We start from the raw sequence: 22594 nt of genomic DNA, 5'->3' as shown, positions 1-22594 counted from the left end.
AAGACATTTCGCTTCTCATTCAAGGAGTTTTGACAATTCTGACTGGAGTATGGGAGAGTCAATTTTATAAGCTGTAGCTGTCTGTCATGATTTAATGAGCAGAAACTACTCTGAGTACCCCTCCTCTCTACCCCCGATGAGTCGTTAGCCTCTGTAGCATCATGAATGCCCTGTTTTTGACCTATAGGTCATGATCTGCTGCGTCTGCTCGAGCAGAGATATAAAGTCTCTGACAGCCTAATCTACATGAGATAGTGGCCAAGGTCTTTCATGCACTCTGCTCATCTGAACTGCTTCACCTCTGTTACAGCGAAGACGATGAACTATTTTGATGAATAAATAATAAACAACTTTGTTATTATCAATAACAATGTGAGCCCAATGTTCAATCAATCTGTGAAATGACAATGTTATTACTTGATATTATAATCCTGTGATCAGTAGTATTTTACAAGTTATTATAATCTTGGACATTTGCACTAGACACTAAAGACACGTAATGCTAAAGTCACACGACACATTTCCTTTTGTCTGATCCAATCAGAACCTTCGTTTCTGGTGCGAGGCGTGGTTTTCTGTGGTGTTTGTATTAACCCTCTTTTGCATGTCAAATTCTGATTCGCCAGTAAACCAAAATATGACAACTATAAAAACTATTCCACGCCACCTTTTCTGTAGTTCAAAGCGTTCTAGAGAAGTCTCGGACAGGCCATCCGGACTTCCTCTTCAGCTAAAAGAACATCGACAAGCTGGATAAAATCTGTTGCAAGTTACAACTAGCCGCAACGGTTCCTTCAGAATAAAAGCTGAACCTCACGACCCCTTCAGGGTCTCGGAGACGCCAGTGATAACCTGTCGTGACCTGGAAGCATTCCAAGACTAGTTTGGTCGGCACCGCTGCTTTTCTACCGGCTTCAGTTCCAAAGAGGGTCCAAGAGGACCTCGACATTCTGGATCTAACGGAGGCTTCCCCTGGGGTACGTAGACCGACAGATGGCGTTTCATGTGTTATAAATCTCCTACTAAAGTAAACATCCACTCCCACTCAGAACTAACTGCTTCTCCGTATCCGCTGGTTCTGATAATAACATTCCACACATACACCGTCATTCATCACGTCTCACTACACCGTAGTCCATCAGTACGCAGGGTGTTAAAGTTAGTCTTGTTTAAATTGTGTAGAAATAAATTTCTTAACTATTATAAACCTGAATCTCTCTCTTTCCTCGGGGTTAATATGAAGTGTCCCTTAATCCCTGCAATAAAAAGTTCTGATCCTCTGGTTAAAATATTCAAAGATCTCTCAGATTGATATTTCATATTTCTATGGAATCTCACATTTTATGGTTCATAAGTAAGATGTAAACTACTGTAGTGAACCCGATTAGGCTCTTTTAATTATGTAGAGTAATGGTTTATGCTCTTTTATGAAAGAGGAACCATCCTACATATTTTATAGTTTTAAGAAGACTCAAAGGTTGTTTTCATCGATAAACTGTCGATAATATCCGTGGGTCTGTGTTTCAGTTCAATGAAGAGACAAGTTTGAAAGTTAAAAGATTTAATTCTTCAAATTAAACTAATGACTTTGAAATGCCAAGCATAGGAAACAACAATCAACATTGGCAACTTTGTTGAACAATCTTTAACAGCTGATATTGTAAGCTTGCACAAATAGACCTTGTGTTGGATGTGCTGAAGATTGAGAGTGATGTGATGTGATTATGGATGCGTGTGTGCAAAGTGTAGTGAGAATTGAAAATGAGGTGAGATGAATGCGTGTGTGCATCTGATTTTGCTTCAGGAACAAACGGGTGTCTGAGTGAAAAGTGATGGTTTGAATAAACTTAGGTTTTGTTGGAAAAGATGCATCAGACGCTATCTCTCGTGGACTGCCTCACCGTATTCAGACCCTCCTTTTAGACCCGGGACGTCAAAGGACGATGTTTCATCCAGGGGTGACACCTCGGCTGGCAGAGAAGATGAAGGCGTGCTGCGACCCGGTCTAGAGATGACCTCGGTACACGTTGTTGAAGCGTTTGCAGATGCGCTTTCTTAAGTTTAATTACTCAGAAAATCAAAGACTCTGGACGAGTCTGCGTTAGCGGTTGCAATTCAGCTATTCCTGTCTGGCTTGACCGGAATAGCGTGAGGGGGGGGGAGAAAGGAGCCGCAGCTCCGTTCCCCGTTGGTGTTGTTACAAGTCCTCCCTCTTTCGTTGTCAAACTTGAACTGAATCATGAACTGAAAACTTACCAAAAGCCTTTCTCTTCTCAAAGCAAAACGTGTGCGTCAGAGCAAATGTGTTTTGGAGTTTACTGTGAGAGAGTGTGTGTGTGTGAGTGTTTGAGTGTGTGAAGGTCACCACTAAAACATCTTCAAACATTATTTAATTAAGTATGGATTCATTATAGTTATGATTACCCTAAGCATAATAATCATTCATTTGATTAAAACACATTTATAATGAGCAAAGTGATAATACTGATCATTTAACAACTTAAAATAAAGGAAAGGAAGTTTAAGACTTTATGTTATGTTATGACTACTTTTCCATGGGAACACATCTTCTGGCACTGCAGGTGTTCAGATGTTATGGTTTCTCCCAGACTCGCTGGCGTTCAGGTCTTAATCTGTGGGTGAAAGTTCTCAGCGACCCAGCTCTTGAACCAGCCGAGTCAAATGACCTTTGGCACAGAAAACCCATATTTCCTCACGTTACACTACCCATCCTTTACACCTTTATTGAGAGGGAGTTGTGTTGATTAAATGTGCGAAGGTGTAGCGTTAATGAGTGGCTACATATGTTATCAAAAATGACCAATAAGATGTGATAATCCCATATAAATATGAAATATCAGTCTTATTGATCTTTCAATGTTTAATCAGAAGAGTATAGTTACTTTTACTTATTCAGTGACCATAAACACACTTCGCATTAGTTCAGACAAAGTCAAGTATATAGCTCATAAAAATGAATGTATTTGTATGGACACTGCCAGTGGAGTGAACCTCTCAGTATCAGGAACTCATAGATTAGCTCCGATAGGACCCGTCTAGGCTGAGATCTCTCCAGGTCACAACAGGAAGCTGGAATGCTTGTTTGCATCCAAGTCTGTTTTGTGGCTTTTAGAAGAGCCATTTTTTTCTGATATCACCCGCAGCGTTGCAGAGAGGCTTTGACCCGAGGTCAAAAGATAGTGTAGAGGGTTGAGTGGTTTTAAAAAAGAGTTGGAGACGGGTCTACCATTTGACAGCGTGGGTCTTTAATGAGTCTAATCTGCTCATAACATACAAACAGCCTTTTGAACCAAAGACCAAAAACAAGAACACTGCACTTCATTTTATACACTTCTGCTGCACGTGCATGCACAACAGTGTCCACTTCCCAAACTTGGTGATGTCCCAGTGGTATTACAACAAGTCTTTGACATTTGGTTCCAATTTTCCACTTGATATCAGATCTTTCCAAAGTTAGCTTTAACTTGGCAGTTGCACCTTGAGAATTAATAGCCCTGTCTAAATACTGTTATTAGCCTGGACCACCGGCCATAAACTTATCTGATAAACACTTGTAATGTCCAGAAATGGTCAGTTTTCACCTACATGTTGACCTACATGCCACCGGTCATCTACAGACCTAATTCCATTCTCTAAGGTGGATTTTACATTCTATCTTCCAACAAGCCCAGAAGGTTCTGCAGCTCTGAACACATGATAACATGTTGTCAACAAACTGTTCCCGTTTCAAGGCCTAAGCTTCCCTTATCGCTTCTACAGGATTCCTTATGCCTCTGAATAAAGTGACCATTTTCAGCTCATATGAGTTAATTAATCATGAAATGAAATGAACAATATGGTTAAATGAAGTGTTTTGATTAATCTGTGCCTAAGTTAATGAGGTTGAAAGGAATTTTAATATTACCATGAAACATTTTGGTGTTATGATCAGTAATGTTTGGTTTAACAAGTGAATCATTATCTACACTCAGACACAATGTTCATAAGATAAAGTTAATGTAATTTCTGCACATAGATATTTTCTTACCCACAAATCAGAGCATCCTGTATCTGAGAAGGCGTGATGTTCTGAGTTTTGTTTGTTAACACCTCTTAACATGGCACGTCCCGATTGGCCAAGTAAATCATAATATGAGAATATTAAAACAGGATCACTTACGGAGTGATTCAGCATTCTGTTAGTTTGAGTAAACCTCCGGACAGGCCACCAGAGGAAACTCTATAACCACCGCATCTCTTGACAAGCTTTCGACAAGCTAAAAGCTGCCTACAGCAGACACAGCAAAACGGTTCCTTCAGCTATTCAGAAACAACTGTTCTAGACACAAACTATTTCCAACCTGTGTGCCTGGCGACATCTCTGGACTGGAGCGTCGGTGCTGCGGTTAATCTACCGAACCTCGGTGCCCAGAGGTCATCCGACCTTCCTGACCTCTGGATCCGCGAAGAGGGTCTCCAAAGAAAGGGTGAGGTAGACACACACGATTGCGTCTGATGCCGTTTTGATAAGAACCAAATCCATAGTTTGATGCAGAACAAATTCTTTTCACCCAGAACTCAGTTCTTCTAGATACAAGGTTCTGATGAACACACACCATTCAATCACCATACATCACATCCCATCCACTTAGATTCATCCATCACAGTAGTCTTAGTTAACTTGTCATGTTTTTATTTGTTTAGAAAATAAATTCTTACCTTTTATAAACATGACTCTGTCTGAATTAATACGAAGTGTGTTTGATCGCTGAAAAAGCAAAGAATCCTAGAATCTTCTGATTAAACATCCAAACACCAAGCAGGTTGATATTCTTTATTTATATAGAATATCACATCTTACTGGTCATAAGTAAAGGTAATATATTAAGCTTAAAAGCAACAATATTTACCCCCCTACACACTTCTACACGCAATGCATTCTAGCTCTGCCTGGAAACAGTCTTGAAAACAAAACCCCTGTGGAGCTGACGGGAACACATGAACTTTCCCATCAACAATCTAGCTTTTAACCCAAAGATTCACAATTCAGCTCTATACTTTTTGTACAGGTGACCTCTTGTCCTTTACGGCCAATACAATAGGATGGTTTCAAAATGCGTTCTCCTCGATTTAGCTGAATCGAGAGTCAGCTGGAAACTGAATCAATCAGGAACTAATTCCTGTTTTATTAAAACATATTGCTTATAAATTTGGCAAATTAGAATTTGACACTGAGGGCATTATCAAAACATTACCTCAGAGGTCACTCCTTCAGTCAGAAAGATGGTTGACCCTTTGTGAGAATGTTTTAAAACACTTATGTGAGGTGAATGTTAACAATAATAATAGTCTTATTGTAGATAATTATCATATTGATAGATTAACCTTTGATGAATCAACACATACTGATCTGGTGTAGATGAGATATGAAGTGGATCATTGCAGGAACAATTTTCATCATTCATCAAGTCATTGATTAAAGCAGATATTATTCAAACATTTGATTTAAACATATTGTTCATTTAACACATGATTGTTTCAACATATTAGTTGTAAAGTCACATAGGAACTTTGAGGTGGGTGAAATCTATTTAGAGTGAGGATGCAGCAGTCTGACTTCTGCATGAGGCCTTGAGCAAAGATGTTGTGGCTTCTTTGCAGTAACGAGAACTGGGGCAGAGCTTTGTTTTGGATTTGGAGGCCAGACAGATGGTGTTTTTGTGTCTGCAAATGAAAAGTTAACTTCTGGTGAATTTGTTGGTGAAAATATGACCAGTGGTACATTACATCCCCACAAGGACACGGGGTCACGGACAGAAGACCACGAAGCGTTGGACAACCTTAGAGGCCCTCTGGACTCAGCAGAGGAAGGAGTTAGTTCCCAGATACCGAAGTAGCAGGAGTGAGGAAAAGCAAACCCCCACACAGCAGAATAGTCAATAGATATCCCAATCAGCAGACTCTAATTCCACTTAGCGAAATCCGCAGGCAGGGACCACGATGAGAAGGAAGCCAGAGCCATGAAGAGAAACAGACTAGACCACAGTGATCTATAGTAATCCAGGAGACAGGAAACCCATAGAACATCCAGAACTCCAGAAAAACATAACCCAGAGAAGCAGAAAGCAGAACCAGGCGATGGTCCAAGAAGCAGCGATGTCATTCCCAGATAGTGAGGACATCTGGAGAGAACAAATAAATAAAAAACACTAGTACTACATGTACCCTATATGTTCTATATGTATGTATGTGAAAAGAGGACAGCTGAAAGATGTGGATGCAGTAAACTACGTGTACTGAAAAAGTGGTGCACAAACGAACAAAATAACAAAACCCTATAATATATAAGCGAAAATGAAAGCTTTTGAGCAAATCATGTAATCACCAGTGGAAGAGCAAAATAATCAAAGTGATCAATAGTAAACAATGTAATGTAAATATGCATGTATTTGAATGTATCCAAAAATAATTAATAAAATTGGGTTTAAGGATCATGGGGTACCGACAGCTGCACCTTGTTTGGCAACAAAGTAGTCTGGAAAAGCATCTAAAGCAGCAACCAGCAAATAAAAGGCCAACAGGCGCAAAGGCACCATCCCATAAAAGTCAGGAGTCTCAGAGAAACGTAGAAGACTCTTCTCCAAACACAACATCCTGGTAAACTTTAAACCCAACAACGCCCTCAGTCCAAAAGACAAAACACCCAAACAGAAGCTCAGTGGTGTTGTTAATGCAGTCCAGTGTAGAGAGGACTGTCCAGATGTTTACATCGGGGAAAATAAACAACAATTACACAAGAATATGGCACAACACAGGAGAGCCACCTCTTCAGGTCAGGACTCAGCAGTCCACCTACACCTGATGGACAAGGGACACGCCTTTGAAAATGACAAGGGACACATTCTGGACAGAGAAGATAGATGGTTTGTGAGAGGAGTAAGAAAGCTGTCTATGTCAACACTTTAAATAGGGGAGGGGCTTAGATTTCACCTTTCCAGTACCAATAATGCAGCTTTGAATCTCATTCCTAAGCAGTTTCAGTCTAGGTCACACCTTCCTGCATCTAGTCAACATGACGACTCCCTCTCAGTAGAGGCCAACAACTCATCAGGGGATGGAGAGGAGGGGTACTCAGAGTAGTTTCTGCTAGTTAAACAACAACAGACAGCTACTGTCATGTTCTGGGGAGGTGTCTAACCCAAGACATGCAGAATCAACCCAATGACACAGAATGATGGGGAAAAATAAGATTTTATTTTGGAAAAGGACAACTAAAAGCACATTGGGAATTCCAGTGGACAGGAAACGGGAATGCAGCGTCTGGAGGGGAAAGCAGAATGAGGCAAGTCCTGAGGAGTAGGTCACTATTCGAAGGTGCAGAGTAGAGACTTACTGGGTTGTGTGTGATTAGGGCAGAGGGATGGAGAGGGAGCGTAGGGAGAGAGCGGGTCGGTAAGGATGGATGATGAACATGGCAGAGTGATACCGGAGTCCTATGGAGTGGTGGTGTTGAATCCTGATGTGTTGAGACCTGAGGCAGGTGAGCAAATGCACAAAATCACACAAGTCCAAAAATATACGAGTTATAAAAAACCTGAGATCAAGATGAGGGCTGGAAACTACCAAACAGTGGCAATCATCCGGCGTCGAGCTGTGTTCTCCATCCACCTTAAGTAGTAGACCCGCTGACCAGGTGCAGCTGTAGCCCCCTCTCCTGCAAACACACCCTCAAAGATGGTTTAGTGCGACGAGTACTCACCCCGGCTCATGACAGCTACAGCTTATAAGCATGACTTTCCCATATTCCAGCTGGAATTGACAATGCTCCTCGGATGAGAAGCAAAATCTCTAATTGCCTCCATTTGAACCGTTATGGATTATTGCTTTATTACCAAAGAGATATTTGCATTTAAATGTTTAACCAGTTGAACAGTTAAGTTTGTTCATCCTATTGAGAGAAACTAGTTTCTTTATGCGCTGAATGGGTGAAAACAGTATTCACTCTAAATAAGTTACATCTTTGCTTTCAGCTACTGACGCCTATTTTAATTGTCTTCACTGGTTGACTATGGTGTTGGACTGAAACATGTGTTGCAGGAAAGGAGATACCCAAAGTTTGTCTCTGCCGATATGGAGGCTCTGTACGCTGAGGAGCTTTGCTCATCCGTCAACCTGCTTATGGCCAACTTGGAGAGTCTGCCTGTGTCCAAAGGAGGTCCAGACTTCAAGCAGAAGCTCAAACGCTCCTCCATGAACAACTCTTTCCTTGACCTGGGGGATGAGGGAGACATCTTGTCTAAATCAGATGTTGTGCTGGCGTTCACTCTGGAGGTTAGATTCATTTTGTCATACCACTTCTGACATGTATAGAAAATAATTCCTCAACATATTTATAATCCATTCCTTGAGGCAATTATGAAGAACATCAGTGTGTGTGTGTTCAATAAGCATAACTATTTTATCTAAATATGCCCCTAATCACACAGACCGTCTGCATTAATGTTACGTTGATGTTGTCAGGTTGTGATTATTGAGGTCCAGGGTCTAAAATCACTGGCTCCAAACCGAATAGTTTACTGCACCATGGAGGTGGAGGGAGGGCAGAAGCTGCAGACTGACCAAGCTGAAGCCTGCAGACCACAGTGAGTCCATCTTTGTGTCCTCTTGGGGTTGGGTGGGGGGGGGGGGGGGGGGGGGGTAACCTGTCAAGGCAAAAGAAAGCTCATCATTTGTCCTTAGAAGTTGTACAACAAAACAGTGGTGGTTTCCAAATGAGTTGATCAGATTGACTTGTCATGCACACAAGTGATCTTTAGTGTTCAATCTATCCTTTAGCAGATTTTGTTGTTTGAATGTACAATATGTTAAATCTACAGTAAAATAATCACAAAACAGCTGAATGTCTCAATCATGGTGGAAGGAAGGTCACACTGAAGAAAGTTTCATTCTTTTAAGGGGGGGGGGGGGGGGGTGCAGGCTGTCCATCAATCAGAAGGTTGTAGGTTCGATCAGGAGGCTGTTGTGTGCTTGGGCAAGACACTAAACCCATGTTGATTGCTGGTGGTTGGAGGAACCAGGGACCAGTGGCGCCAGTGCTCAGCAATCTCACCTCTGTCAGTGCGCCTCAGGGCAGCTGTGGCTATACTGTAGCACATTATCACCAGTGTGTGAATGGGTGGATGACTGATTGTCCCGTGAAGAGTCTTGGGGGGTTGTACAACCCTAACAAGGCCTTTTACCATTTTACCATTGATAAAAACTTGAGGGACGTAGTCGCTGTAAAATCTATGAGCCTGTGAGGTTCCAATCCAGTTTTATTTATATAGCGCATTTAAAAACAGCATGTCAGCTCACCAAAGCACTGCACAGTTAAACATAAAAAGCCATTCAAATTCACATACATACACATTAAACACAGATTAAAACTGTCATAAAACAAAAATACCTAAAATCAAAACAAAAGTTAAAACAGCCAATGAAAACAGAAGTCAGTAAAAACAGAAGGTACGAAAAACGGAACAGAGGCACAGCATAAAAGAACGATCATTGGCCAAAAGCTAAATTAAAGAAATGCGTTTTTAGGCTGGATTTAAACTGTGCCTGTGAGGAAGCCTGGCGTACCACCAGAGGGAGTGTGTTCCAGAGTCTGGGAGCAGCAAAGGCGATCGCACGCTCCCCCCAAGCTTTATATTTCATTTTAGGGACTTTGAGCAGTAGATGGTCAGCAGGTTCTTTCCTTTTCTCCAGTTTCTTCGTTAATCCAAATGTGGCGAGTCCTCCTGTGAGCCTTTTAAGAGTCACAGTGTGCCATAGATCTGTGAGGGTTTCCCCATCTATTTTCTATCAGAAGCTAATGCAGGACATAGGGTAGGAGACTATTTTCATGTTCAGCCTGCTTGAAAAACCAGAATGACTGAATATTATCAGAAATGTTCGTTTAAAATGTTTTACAGTCATACACACCTTTAAATGGGTCACAATTGAATGGACAACACTCCTACAGGAATTCTATTATTGTTTACCTAGTATGAACTGCATCATCTTAGTAGGAGTTTTGTACTGTAACCAAGTTTCCAAAAACGGCTAATCTCATACACTTTGCCCATGTGTTACTTCTATTAGACCTAACTTTTACCTGAGAAAGCAGCTTAGTCCAGACACTTCCAGAATGCCACTAAATGTCTGCACGTAGAAGGTTTCTACTGGAGCAGAAATTCCTCAAGGGGACTGGATAGTACCAAGGATGCCCAACAACTGTTACTAAGGTGCTCAATAATTAAAATCCACAAGACTTGAGATGAGGATGCACATAAGATTCATTTGAACAACACTTTAGTAGCACAACAAAGGGAGCAACACATGGTTGTGGTTTTAAAACTTCCTGTACCTTTAAGCTGAAAAAAGTTTTGAATTGAAACAAAAACAAAAAAAATGAGCCTGTTGTTGAGCCACCAGTTGTTTGTTCTTCCTGACATTCTTGTTAAGGAAAGCACAGCATTGGCAGCTGATTACCACACAGCCCTGAACCTTCTTGGTGGCAGCAGCTGGGTGTTGGATGTCTGTCGGACAGCAGGGGTCTGTGCGATAATGAGGCTGCCCTTTCGCTTGCTTCGGCTGCTAATGGATTTTTTTCTGTGCTGCTCCCCATCTGCCAGAATCACCAAAGAGATCCAATTAGATGAGCTCAAAGTAACCTTGCCACCTTGCTGGTCAACAGGGGTCCACGGCGGTAACCCAACTTCACTGCAGCTCCAGTAACTTTCTCTAATTAGTGCATTCTTGTGTTTGTCATCTTCAGACAGAACTCATAAATACGTTCATTGTAACAAATTGATCTCATCTGGGACTGGAAACTTGATCATCTATGATCATACTGTCAGTTAACTGGTCGAGTATTACTTATGATTACCCTGGCAGTTTATGCAAACAGGTGCTAGTCAGTGACAACAGGTTAAATTAAAATATTTTAGAAGAGTGATATTGATATCAGTCTTTTTTTTTATTTGGAGTCAAGCATTGAAGTGCTTTTATTTTAGCTTCCAACACCCCTTACACAACTAAGAATACATAAGTGTTACTATTTTAATCACTAAAACCTGAATTATTATCTCTTTTGAGCAGTGTCAACCACATGATGCCTCTCGAGGCCAATCAGTAGTGAGGGATTATTTGCACTTTTCTATTAATCACTCTAGACATCACTGGTTTACTGACCATGGTATTACTGTGCTCTATTGGCCTGCCAACTCTCCTGACCTGAACCCCATAGAGAATCTGTGGGATATTGTGAAATAAACAATAATGAACAAGAGTTTGCTTCTAGACCTGCAGAAAGAGAAGCGCAGAAAAAAATGGGACACACAACAATACATCAGGAGCAAGCTATCACTGCGTCAACGTGATGATGAAATATAAGATCAACATTGTTTAACTGAGCAATCACACGATAATAACTCATAGTGCATTTAGTGGCAACGACAGCCTTGAGACAAGTGTTGAACGTGCCCAAGCCCATACTTTTGAGAGCACCATGTGAGCACCTGTGTGTGTACACACGCTTGTTTATGTAAGGTTTCTCTACAGGAGCGTCCAATAGAGAGTGTGAGGGACCACAGATCTGCCCCCAAAGATGTGTAGGAGACGGGGGAGCTCCAAGTCCCAGAGATCCAGGCGCTGCCCCAGAACACAGGAACCCCAAGGGGACTGCAACCAGAAAGGCCCCCCGCCCCCCTCGAGAGGCGCAGAGGATCGCCCCGGGGGGCCACAACCAGCAGCCGGCAGAGTCCTGGGAGATATCAGCGGCAAGCCCACAGGCCCGCCCGCAGTCTCCCACCCCCTAGCCGGTCGAGCCCGGTACCCAGCGACCCGGGACCCAGAGGCGACCACCCCCGCCGGGGACCCAGCAGAGCCCAGGGACCCAGACTCCATCAGGCAGCCACCGGGATTGCTCAGGCAGACGCCGAAAATCTTAAACCCCCGACCCGGGAGCCACGAACACTCAGGCAGACCAAGGCACCACACCCCACACCAGGTGTGGCAGGGGGAGGGGAGACGAAGATCTATATCATCAAAAGAAGTCCCAGGAGAGGGGAGGAGTCAAAGGCCCCACCTGACATATACAGTCATACACAAACAGTCACACACTCCCTCCCTCATGCTCACACATACACATACAACCCAAGACTTACAACAATGCACGCCGGACACCCACTCATGCTCCCCATACACACTCTATTCACTCTGGTCCCGGTACTGCTGCACATTGGGTACAACCATCACCGGTTACCAGAGTTTGACCCTTTCTGCTGGGGTGCTGATGAGCAGGCTCTCCCGCCCAATGCCGAGCACAGCAACCCACCACCCCACACCCCAACCAGACGGCCAGATCTCCCTCCTAGCCTCCAGCCCCAGGAGGCCAAGCAACAACAGAGGTGTGCTAAGACCCCTAATCTCCCTCTGCCTGCTCCAATACAGTGTTGTGTGTTGATGAGGTGTATTCAATGGCTGTGGTGAGCGGGCAGTGCGGGCATTGTCTGGCCTATGCAAGCTGATGCCACCGCACCACCCCACTTGCACCCACAGCCCTCGGTGTCTAAGTGCAGTTTAAAATTGGAAGTGGGCATCGGCACTCGGGAGGAGGCTGAGAAATCCCCCTGCCAAGTGCCGTTTAATGTGCTCACTCACAAGGCCCTAAGTGTGTGTTTGCGTGGAATGTCGTCAGTGGAAGTGTATAAGGTGCAAATAAAATTGGGGGCAGGTTGCCACAGGAATGCGGAAATGGGGTCCATACCCACACTCCCTGACGTGTCCACCCCCAAGGTCCTATGTGCATGTTTGTGTGATGATGTGAGGGAGCAGGAGGAGAGAAATGTGTGGGGATGGGGAGGAATGGCTGGTTGGGCTTAGCCCTCCAGGGAGCCAGCTCCCCCACTGGCCCCAATAGGCACCTCTGTTGTCAAATTGCCACCCTGGGCATGGAGACCCCAGCCCATCCTGCCAGGGCCCAAAGCAGCAGCATTACAGAGCCCCACGGAGCATGAGGGCACCAACCCAGCCCCACCCCAGCAGAAAATCTATGCCCATCCCTGCATTTGCACAACTTCCAGAATATATAAGACATAGGACATCCAGGTAAGGCTGGGTCCTCCCCCTCCTGGACCTCCCCCTCCCCTGTGATGGGACAGCAGAGGAGCCAAGGTCTACCCGAGGCCCCTGAACACGGGCCAGGTACTGCTGCATGTTCCTGCCTTCTTCCTGGCAGCATACATGTCAGGACCCGACCCCAAGGCCCTGCCCAGATCCCCACACGGGGCCGGCCACCCCCACACCCCGAGCCCCCAGGCCCCCACCAAGACCCGCCCAGGGGCAATGCAGCTGCCAGGCAGTGACCCATGGCCGCCGCCAAGACCTCCAAGGGGCCCCACTCACAACCGCCAGTAGTCCACCCCCCGAGGCAACCAAAGCACCTCCAGAGGGGGCAACGGCCCCCCAGTCCCAGACACCCCCAGTGAACCCACCTCCAAGGAACATCCGGATACTCAAAACTCAGACCCTCCACCCACATCCTCCCGCAGGACAACATCGATGGTCCCCCATCATCGTTATGTGATGGAACCGATCAAAGGAGCCCTGAGAGATTGACTTGAAGTGGAAACAGAGGCTAAATCAAGTGCAATATGATCTAACAAAAGATTTCTATACTGGTTAATGCAGAGAGTTTCTCTATTTTTCCAATTCAAGAGGATAGTTTTCTTAGCCATGCATATGGCAGTCAGAACCACGTGAACCAAAGATGTTTCAATCGCGACATCGTTCAGGTTTTCCAGCTAACAAAGAGAGGGGGCGGTTGGGATATGACATTTCAGACACTTTGACAGATCCTCACATACTCTACCCCAAAATTCCTGTACAGGTGGACAGGACCACAGTGCATGAATGTAATTGTCAGGAATGTTGTTTGTGCAGTGTGTACAGGTGTCAGACGACACAAACCCCATCTTGAATATCCAATGACCTGTATAGATTTTGATAGATTAACTGGAAGTTCTTATTTGCAACTTTACATAAATTTGGTTTTGGGAACTACTTCATAAACTGGCTATAAACATTATACAGTTCACCAACAGCACGTTTCAGGACGAACAACCAAATATCAGCTAGCTTCTGTCTTCAGAGGGGGACCAGGCAGGGATGCCCACTCTCCCCCTCACTATTTGCTATCTTTATCGAACCACTAGCAGCAGCAATTAGGCAAACAACAGATATTAAAGGGATGCAGATGATGTTTTATTCTTTCTCCAGAATTCTCAATCCTCTCTCTCCCAAGCAATAGAACTGATAAACTCTTTTTCAAGAGTTCAAATTACTCTATAAACTGGTTAAAATCCACAGTTCTGCCAATGAATTTCTCATTTGTCAATTTACTTAATACACAATTGGAGTCAGGGAATATCACATACCTGGGAATTAATATCTCTCCCAAGTTAGCAGATAAAACTAAACTAAACTACATCCCACTTTTAAAGAGAGTGGAAGATGATCTTGCAAGATGGAAATCCTTACCAGTATCACTCATGGGGAGAGTTGCTACAATTAAAATGATGGTCTTACCCAGAATAAATTACTTATTTTCAATGATCCCAAACAAACCACCAGCTGACTGGTTTAAATCTCTGGACTCCTCAATTACCAAATTCCTTTGGCAGGATAAACCTCCACGAATTAGCTTAAAAACGCTTCAGAAGACCAAAGACAGAGGAGGACTGGATTTACCCAACTTTTATTATTATTTCTTAGCCAACAGGCTGCAATATATACCAAGATGGTTGCAAGATAACCCACTAGATGAGGCCTGGTTAGATATAGAACAGACACTTTGCAATACGATAGAGCTTTCAGACTTACCATTTATTAGCTCAAGCATAAGAAAACATGAAAGCTTCAAAAGTATTAGTATCAGCACTTCTCTGACAGCATGGTGGGAGTATCTTAAAATGACAGAGTCTTCACTAGTACCATGCAGATGCACACCTATCTGGAATAATCCTGACATTTTGCAAAATAACAAAATGATGAACCTTCCGGACTGGAAAAACAAAGGAATCCTATACCTGGAACACATATATGAAGGATTGGACTTCATCCCATTTAATCGAATAGTCTACCAATTTGGAATGGATAAGAATAGCTTTTTAGAATAGTTTGACGGTCTGCTTCTCTCTCTCTCTCTCTCTCTCTCTCTCTCTCTCTCTCTCTCTCTCTCTCTCTCTCTCTCTCTCTCTCTCTCTCTCTCTCTCTCTCTCTCTCTCTCTCTCTCTCTCTCTCTCTCTCTCTCTCTCTCTCTCTCTCTCTCTCTCTCTCTCTCTCTCTCTCTCTCTCTCTCTCTCTCTCTCTCTCTCTCTCTCTCTCTCTCTCTCTGCGCGTGTGTGTGTGTGTCTTTCTGTCTTTTAGCTGCATTGCGTGAGATCTGCAGCTTGTCCCATTTATTTTATTCCAGCTTCATGACTCCAACAGTAAGGATAAAGGCGGGAAAACAGTGCTGCTCTCTGATTGGCTGAGAGTGTTTAACCATATTCTGCCCAAACAGGACTGAGCACCCACACATATGATACATCAAATTGACCGGCTTGGTCTCCAGCATCTTGTATTAACTTTTAAATATGTTATGTGTTACCATAGAAACATGCTTAGCAACAACTTTTTGCAAACTTTTAGACACTACTGTATCAACATACTTTAAAATACAAACATTATTTAAATTTTAAAAAGGTCATGGGATATTTGACCTCACCATATTGAGTCAGATTCTTGTCATCTGTTACCATGGCAACACAGGTGCATAAGGATTTCCCCAAACAAGTCTCATTGAAATGAATGTAAAAAGCCTAATAATGATCCAATAACAGACTGCTGTTTCTGATCTTTCTGAGTGCTCTACACTTAAAACTAGCAGCATAGTGGAGATTTTAAAAACAGACAGAACTTTGGATCCCCACCCCCCACCCCCATCAATGCTCTCTGATTGGCTGAGAGGTTTCAATCATCTTGTGGCCAAACGGAAATACGCACCCACAAATATGATAAATCAAACCGATTGGCTTGGTCACAGGAGTCTTGCATTGACTTTTAATTGTGTTCTTCGTTACCATGGCAACATGGTAAGAAACAACATTTTTACATTTTAAGACACCATCGTATCAACATTAACATAGAAACATTAGTCAAAATTTAAGAATCGTGTGAAATTGGACATCACTAGTTTAAAGCAGACTCCTGTCATCTGTTACCATGGCAACACAAGGAACTAAGTATCACACTAACCAAGTCTCATAGGAATGAATATAAAAAGCTGAATATCCAGCCAATAGCAAACCGCTGGTTCTGATCTTTCTGACCTCTCTGTACGTAAAACTACAAACATAACTTACATTTTATTAACTGTTAGAAGGTGGGAAACCGCCCAACCCCGTCCCAGCTCTCTGATTGGCTGAGAGAGTTCAATCATCTTCTGGCTAAACGGAAGTACACGCCCACACATATGATAAATCAAATTTATCGGCTTGGTCTAATGAATCCATCCATCTATCCATCCATCCAACTATCCATCCATCATTTTATTCATCCAACCATTCATTCATCCATTATACAATCTGAACATATGTTAATCTGTCAGTTTCAGATAGCAGCAGATATTTCTAAATTCACAGTTCAGCCAATTGTAAAAATGTACCCATTAAACTATTCTCATTCAAATGCCAGCTGTTTAACATTTCAAATTTCGAGTTTTTAATCAATGTTCAAAGATTAAAGTTTTCTGCTGTTTACCATTTTTTGTTCATTCTTCACCTATATTCTGAGCTTTATTACACTTGTTGGTGCTTTTCGCTTCTAAATCTTTAAATACATTCAGCTCATTTTGACAGTTTAGCTTAGTTTCAGCTTCACTCCAGCTATTCAGCAGCTTCAGCAATCAGTTTCTGAATTCGGCATATGATGCTAATTTCACAGTTCAACTAAATAAAAAAATTAAACTGTTAAACTAGTCCTTCTCAAATAACAAGTATTTAGATATTTTTCGCTGTCCAGATTTTTATACAATGTTCACAGATTTCAGGTTTCTGCTGTTTAAGATTTTTTCTCTATTCTTCACTTATTTTTGGTGCTTTATTCACTTGTTGGTGATTTTTGCTTCTAAATTTTTAAATACATCCAGCTCATTTTGACAGTTTTGCTTAGTTTCAGCTTCCGTTCAGCTGTTCAGCAACTTCAGCTTACAGTTTCAGCTATCCAGCATTCAAACAGCATTTCTGCAAGAAATGCAATTTATCTAGTTTGCCTGTTGAATTAATTATAGATTCACTAGGATAAATACAATAAAGTTAGTCTCTTACTAAATAGAATATTTACCAAGAAATCACAATGTAACCTTAGAAGCACTACTTGGTAAATATCTTGTGTAGATGTGTGCGTGGGGGTGGGTGTGTGCGTGTGTCTGCTCCGTCTTCTCGAAAATGCCACAACCAAGTGGGAGAGGGAAGTCTGGGCCTCCCTGCTTAGGCCACTGCCCCCGTGACCCGACTCCGGATAAGCGTATGAAAATAGATGGGCTGTTAAGATACACAGAAATGATCACATTTATCAATCGCAGTGTTTTATTTTTTAAAAATTCTTCATTTTTTTAAATTTACCAACCTGCCTCTTCTGTTTTGTTTTGACTTCCTGCCAGAATTGACGCAGCTCACTCATGGCACATGACAAAATTAGAGCTCAAGACGAAACGATTGCTGCATGGCACGAGCCTTCGTGGCGGTTCATAGCTGATGTGCCTGAAAGCCTAGGTTAACAAGGGCACCAATTAGAAGTGCTCGTCATTCCATGGCGCTTCGCAGCGCATCATTGTGCTTTCACGCCTGGTGCGTTCCAGACATAAGAAGGTGCTAGAATAATACAGGTCATAATGTTAAAATTTGCCTTTCCATTTCAATCCAAAATTTTCTATTGAAGTAGTGATATTGTAAGAAATTGTCAACTTACAAACTTAAATTAGTTTTAAAATGCAAAATTCTGTGTTTTTCAGGTGGGGGACTCAGGGGGACTTCACCACAACTCACCCTCTGCCATTGGTCAAAGTGAAGCTTTTTACTGAAAACACCGCTGTCTTGGCTCTGGAGGACAAAGAGCTGGGCAGAGTGGGTGCATACACACACACACACGCACACACACACACACACACACAGGTGAAGGTTCTCTGTCATCTAGGTCATAGTAATCCAAAAGGGTTCATATGAAGGCAACTGGACTTCTTTGGTTTCTTGAAGACGGAGGAGAGCCACCTCTTCAGGTCAAGACTTGCAGTCAACTTACACCTGAAGGACAAAGGACACACTTTTGAAGATGACAAAGTACAAATTATGGACAGAGAAGATAGATGGTTTGGGAGAGGAGTAAAGGAAGCGGTCTATATCTAACTTGAAAAACCTACTTTAAATAGGGGTGGGGGGCATAGATTTTATCTTTCCAGTACCTATAATGCAGCTTTGAATCTCATTCCTAATGCCTGCTGCACACGAGAGCACTCTGCTGAGCAAATGGCCTCGAATGGCCATTTGCTCAGCAGATACCTCGCCGTGTGCGCCTAATTTTCACAGTGTTTCGCCTCATGAGACGCTGAGGTGAATATCTGACCAGTTAGATATTTTCCGCCTCAGGGGGGGGGGGGGTAAACTCGCCATTTGCGCACTATTGAGCTGCTGGCTGAGCTGAAATATTCTTGTAGCCAATCAAAGCCACTATATACTGTATATACAGGTGCTGGCCAGTAAATTAGAATATCATCAAAAGGTTGAAAATATTTCAGTAATTCCATTCAAAACGTGAAACTTGTACATTATATTCATGCAATGCACACAGACCAATGTATTTCCGATGTTTATTACATTTAATTTTGATATTTATAGGTGACAACTAATGAAAACATCAAATCTGGTATCTCAGAAAATTAGAATATTCTAAAGGCCAATGAAAAAATGTTTGTTTCTCTAATGTTGGCCAACTGAAAAGAATGAACATGAAAAGAATGTGCATGTATAGCACTCAATACTTAGTCGGGGCTCCTTTTGCCTCAATAACTGCAGTAATGCGGTGTGGCATGGACTCGATCAGTCTGTGGCACTGCTCAGGTGTTATGAGAGCCCAGGTTGCTCTGATAGTCGTCTTCAGCTCCTCTGCATTGTTGGGTCTAGCGTATTGCATCCTCCGCTTCACAATACCCCATAGATTTTCTATGGGGTTAAGGTCAGGCGAGTTTGCTGGCCAATCAAGGACAGGGATACCATGGTCCTTGAACCAGGTGCTGGTGGTTTTGGCACTGTGTGCAGGTGCCAAGTCCTGTTGAAAGGTGAAGTCTGCATCCCCATAAAGTTGGTCAGCAGCAGGAAGCATGAAGTGCTCTAAAACTTCCTGGTAGACGGCTGCATTGACCCTGGACCTCAGGAAACAGAGTGGGCCAACACCGGCAGATGACATGGCACCCCACACCATCACTGACGGTGGAAACTTTACACTGGACCTCATGCAACGTGGATTCTGTGCTTCTCCGCTCTTCCTCCAGACTCTGGGTCCTTGATTTCCAAAGGAAATGCAGAACTTGCTTTCATCAGAAAACATAACTTTGGACCACTCAGCATCAGTCCAGTCCTTTTTGTCCTTGGCCCAGGCGAGACGCTTCTTGCGCTGTTTCATGTTCAAGAGTGGCTTGACACACGGAATGCGACACCTGAATCCCATGTCTTTCATGAGTCTCCTCGTGGTGGTTCTTGAAGCGCTGACTCCAGCTGCAGTCCACTCTTTGTGGATCTCCCCCACATTTTTGAATGGGTTTGTCGTCACAATTCTCTGCAGGGTGCGGTTATCCCTAGAGCTTGTACACTTTTTTCTACCACATTTTTTCCGTCCCTTCGCCTGTCTGTTAATGTGCTTGGACACAGAGCTCTGCGAACAGCCAGCTTCTTTAGCAATCACCTTTTGTGTCTTGCCCTCCTTGTGCAAGGTGTCAATGATTGTCTTTTGGACAGCTGTTAAGTCAGAAGTCTTCCCCATGATTGTGGTGCCTTCAAAACAAGACTGAGGGACCTTTTAAAGGCCTTTGCAGGTGTTTTGAGTAAATCAGCTGATTAGAGTGGCAGCAGGTGTCTTCTATATTCAGCCTTTTCAGAATATTCTAATTTTTTGAGATACCAAATTTGGAGTTTTCATTAGTTGTCACTTATGAATATCAAATTTAAATGTAATGAACATTGGAAATACATTGGTCTGTGTGCATTGCATGAATATAATGTACAAGTTTCACGTTTTGAATGGAATTACTGAAATATTTTCAACCTTTTGATGATATTCTAATTTACTGGCCAGCACCTGTATATATATATATATACATATATATGAACTCAGTTTCAAAAGCGATGGGAACAAGAATGGTTCTTGTATTTTGCTTTTTATTGGTGAGACGTAAGAAACTGTTTTTGCTTACCGACGTCCTTTGATCGTGTTCAGGTGGTGCTGAGTCCCACCACCAACGGACCAAAGCAGCCAGACTTCCATCGGATGACTGTTCCCAAAAACAGCCAGGACACAGATCTGAGGATCAAACTGGCAGTCCGCATGGACAAACCTCCCAACATGAAGCACAGTGGGTGAGTATGTGAGACTTTAGATTCATTCATGTTTCTGATCCACTTCTTCTGTTTGAATTAAGGGTTTACCATAAACACAGTTATCTGTTCGTCCCTTCAGGACATGAACACTACCCCCATTTTGTTTTTTAGTGTGAGTACACGGCTTTTAATCTGAGCTGTATTCAGTCTTGTACAGCAAGTCAATGTTAAAAGTTGTGTTGCTGTGTGTGTGTGTGTGTGTGTGTGTGTGTGTGTGTGTGTGTGTGTGTGTGTGTGTGTGTGTGTGTGTGTGTGTGTGTGTGTGTGTGTGTGTGTGTGTCTGAATTATGGATTGTAGTTCTGAAATGTAGCCAGAAGATGGCAGCAAATCCAAGCCTAGCAGTGAATAATTCATGTTCATTTTTCACCATCTTGCCCAGCTAGTTCATTTTTTCAAAGATTGTAAAAAATACATCATTAGTGAGTTTTTCTGGATGATGTCATTGGTCAATATTCATATGTTTTCATAAGATTTCATTTAAAGTTTATATCATTTTCCTTTAGTTTGTTTATTTTTATAGCTCCTCAAATAATTTATAAATGTTTTATCAGACCCTAAATGAAAAACAGACAATAATCACATCTGATTCTGGAGGGTGATTTTAGTAGAAGTCACATATTTTTGTTCATCTGAAGCATCCTCGTGCGTATCAGAGATTAGCATTAGTCAGAAATGCTGTTATCCTGCTAGCGTAGCTCCTTAGACTATCATATTATTACATCTCATTTACTTTCCAAGTCTGCAGCTGCTGCTCACTGTTGACCATGATGACATATATTATCTTTGGTGTGTGTGTGTTAACACACAGTAACTACAGTAACTGTTAATGCAAGTCGTGCTCCCGTCCCGTTTGGCACATTAAAACGTTCTTGTAGCTTTGTCAGGATGCTGGAGTTGTTTCTGTTCTTCTTTGTCTTTCCAAACTCACATTGATCTCTAAAAAGAGAGAAACCCCACAGAGGTGGTTTAGTTTTCAGGATTGTCCACTAGGGGTCAGGACTGGCCTCCGTTTGGCTTCGGTCTGTTCCAGTTAGCCTTACTGGTGATGGAGATTGTTTGTTGGAGTTAAGCCACACAGTTAAAGACGGGCAGCCTGACTTATCCAGATAGTTGAGGTTGTTTTTAGGGGTTTGGGGTTCAGTCTGTAGAAGAAAAACAAAAAGGTGTGAGCGGCTGGCCGTTGTTTCTTCTGAGTGAATGGATCCGGAAACGCTGATGCTCACACGTCTCAGCTGGATTTATTCCTCTAAATGAGCACCAGCAAGGCTCTTCTGTTTCTGATCATGAAATGATTCTGTTAGCGTTTCCTTTTATTGTCACTTGACACAAATTTTCCGTCGTACTTTTTTTCCCCCATTTCTGGTAAAAACTCATTCAGATTTTTTCACATGATTTGAAGACTCTAAAACATCTTTTGCTCTCTGACATTTAGCTTGTATTTAAAGTGAACAGTGGACAAACACAGCAGCTTCTTTTCAAATGGCTCACCGCCTAAGTCTTTGTCTGGGTTCATCTATCATAGCGGCTTCTGCAGGAGTGGGTCAGAGTCAAGGATCATTACCGAAAACATGAAATTACATTCACTCCCATGTTCTTTATTCCTAAATGCAGCATAATGGATGTTTTTCTGTTCTTTTTGTTCAAATAAACTGAAAAGAGATCTTTGAAAATGGAAGTGAAGGAAGAAGTGAGCTTAAACTCTGGTTCTGCATGACGAGACCTTCTTTTTATTAATAAGTTATTATTTACTCACTGACAATATTCTTCTTTTCTGATCAGTTAATATTATTTTTCTTGGCATAAACAAAACAAAAATATGAATTTAACTAAAATAGTTCCACATAAAAAGACAAAAATCAAAGCTGTTTAAAGACAAATTGGA

General features: G+C 42.5%; 1 protein-coding gene across 8 annotated transcripts in view; it reads left to right on the top strand.

The window, feature by feature from the left end:
• The window catches only part of cadps2 (Ca++-dependent secretion activator 2), a 221702-nt gene that overhangs the window by 71718 nt on the left and 127390 nt on the right, over positions 1-22594 (top strand). For all 8 annotated transcript variants that reach the window (XR_008564370.2, XR_008564369.2, XM_054746515.2 and 5 more), the window contains exons 5-8: positions 8098-8331; positions 8521-8642; positions 18077-18188; positions 20551-20690. Coding sequence is in view for 6 of the 8 variants with exons in the window: in XM_054746515.2 (XP_054602490.1) it covers positions 8098-8331; positions 8521-8642; positions 18077-18188; positions 20551-20690 (608 nt within the window). In the remaining 2 variants the exon portion in view is untranslated. The remainder of the gene's footprint in view (positions 1-8097; positions 8332-8520; positions 8643-18076; positions 18189-20550; positions 20691-22594) is intronic.

The sequence above is a fragment of the Nothobranchius furzeri genome, chromosome 14 (assembly GCF_043380555.1).
Source record: "Nothobranchius furzeri strain GRZ-AD chromosome 14, NfurGRZ-RIMD1, whole genome shotgun sequence".
In the NCBI taxonomy this organism is placed as follows: Eukaryota; Metazoa; Chordata; class Actinopteri; order Cyprinodontiformes; family Nothobranchiidae; genus Nothobranchius; species Nothobranchius furzeri.
This window is presented reverse-complemented; position numbering and strand designations above follow the sequence as displayed.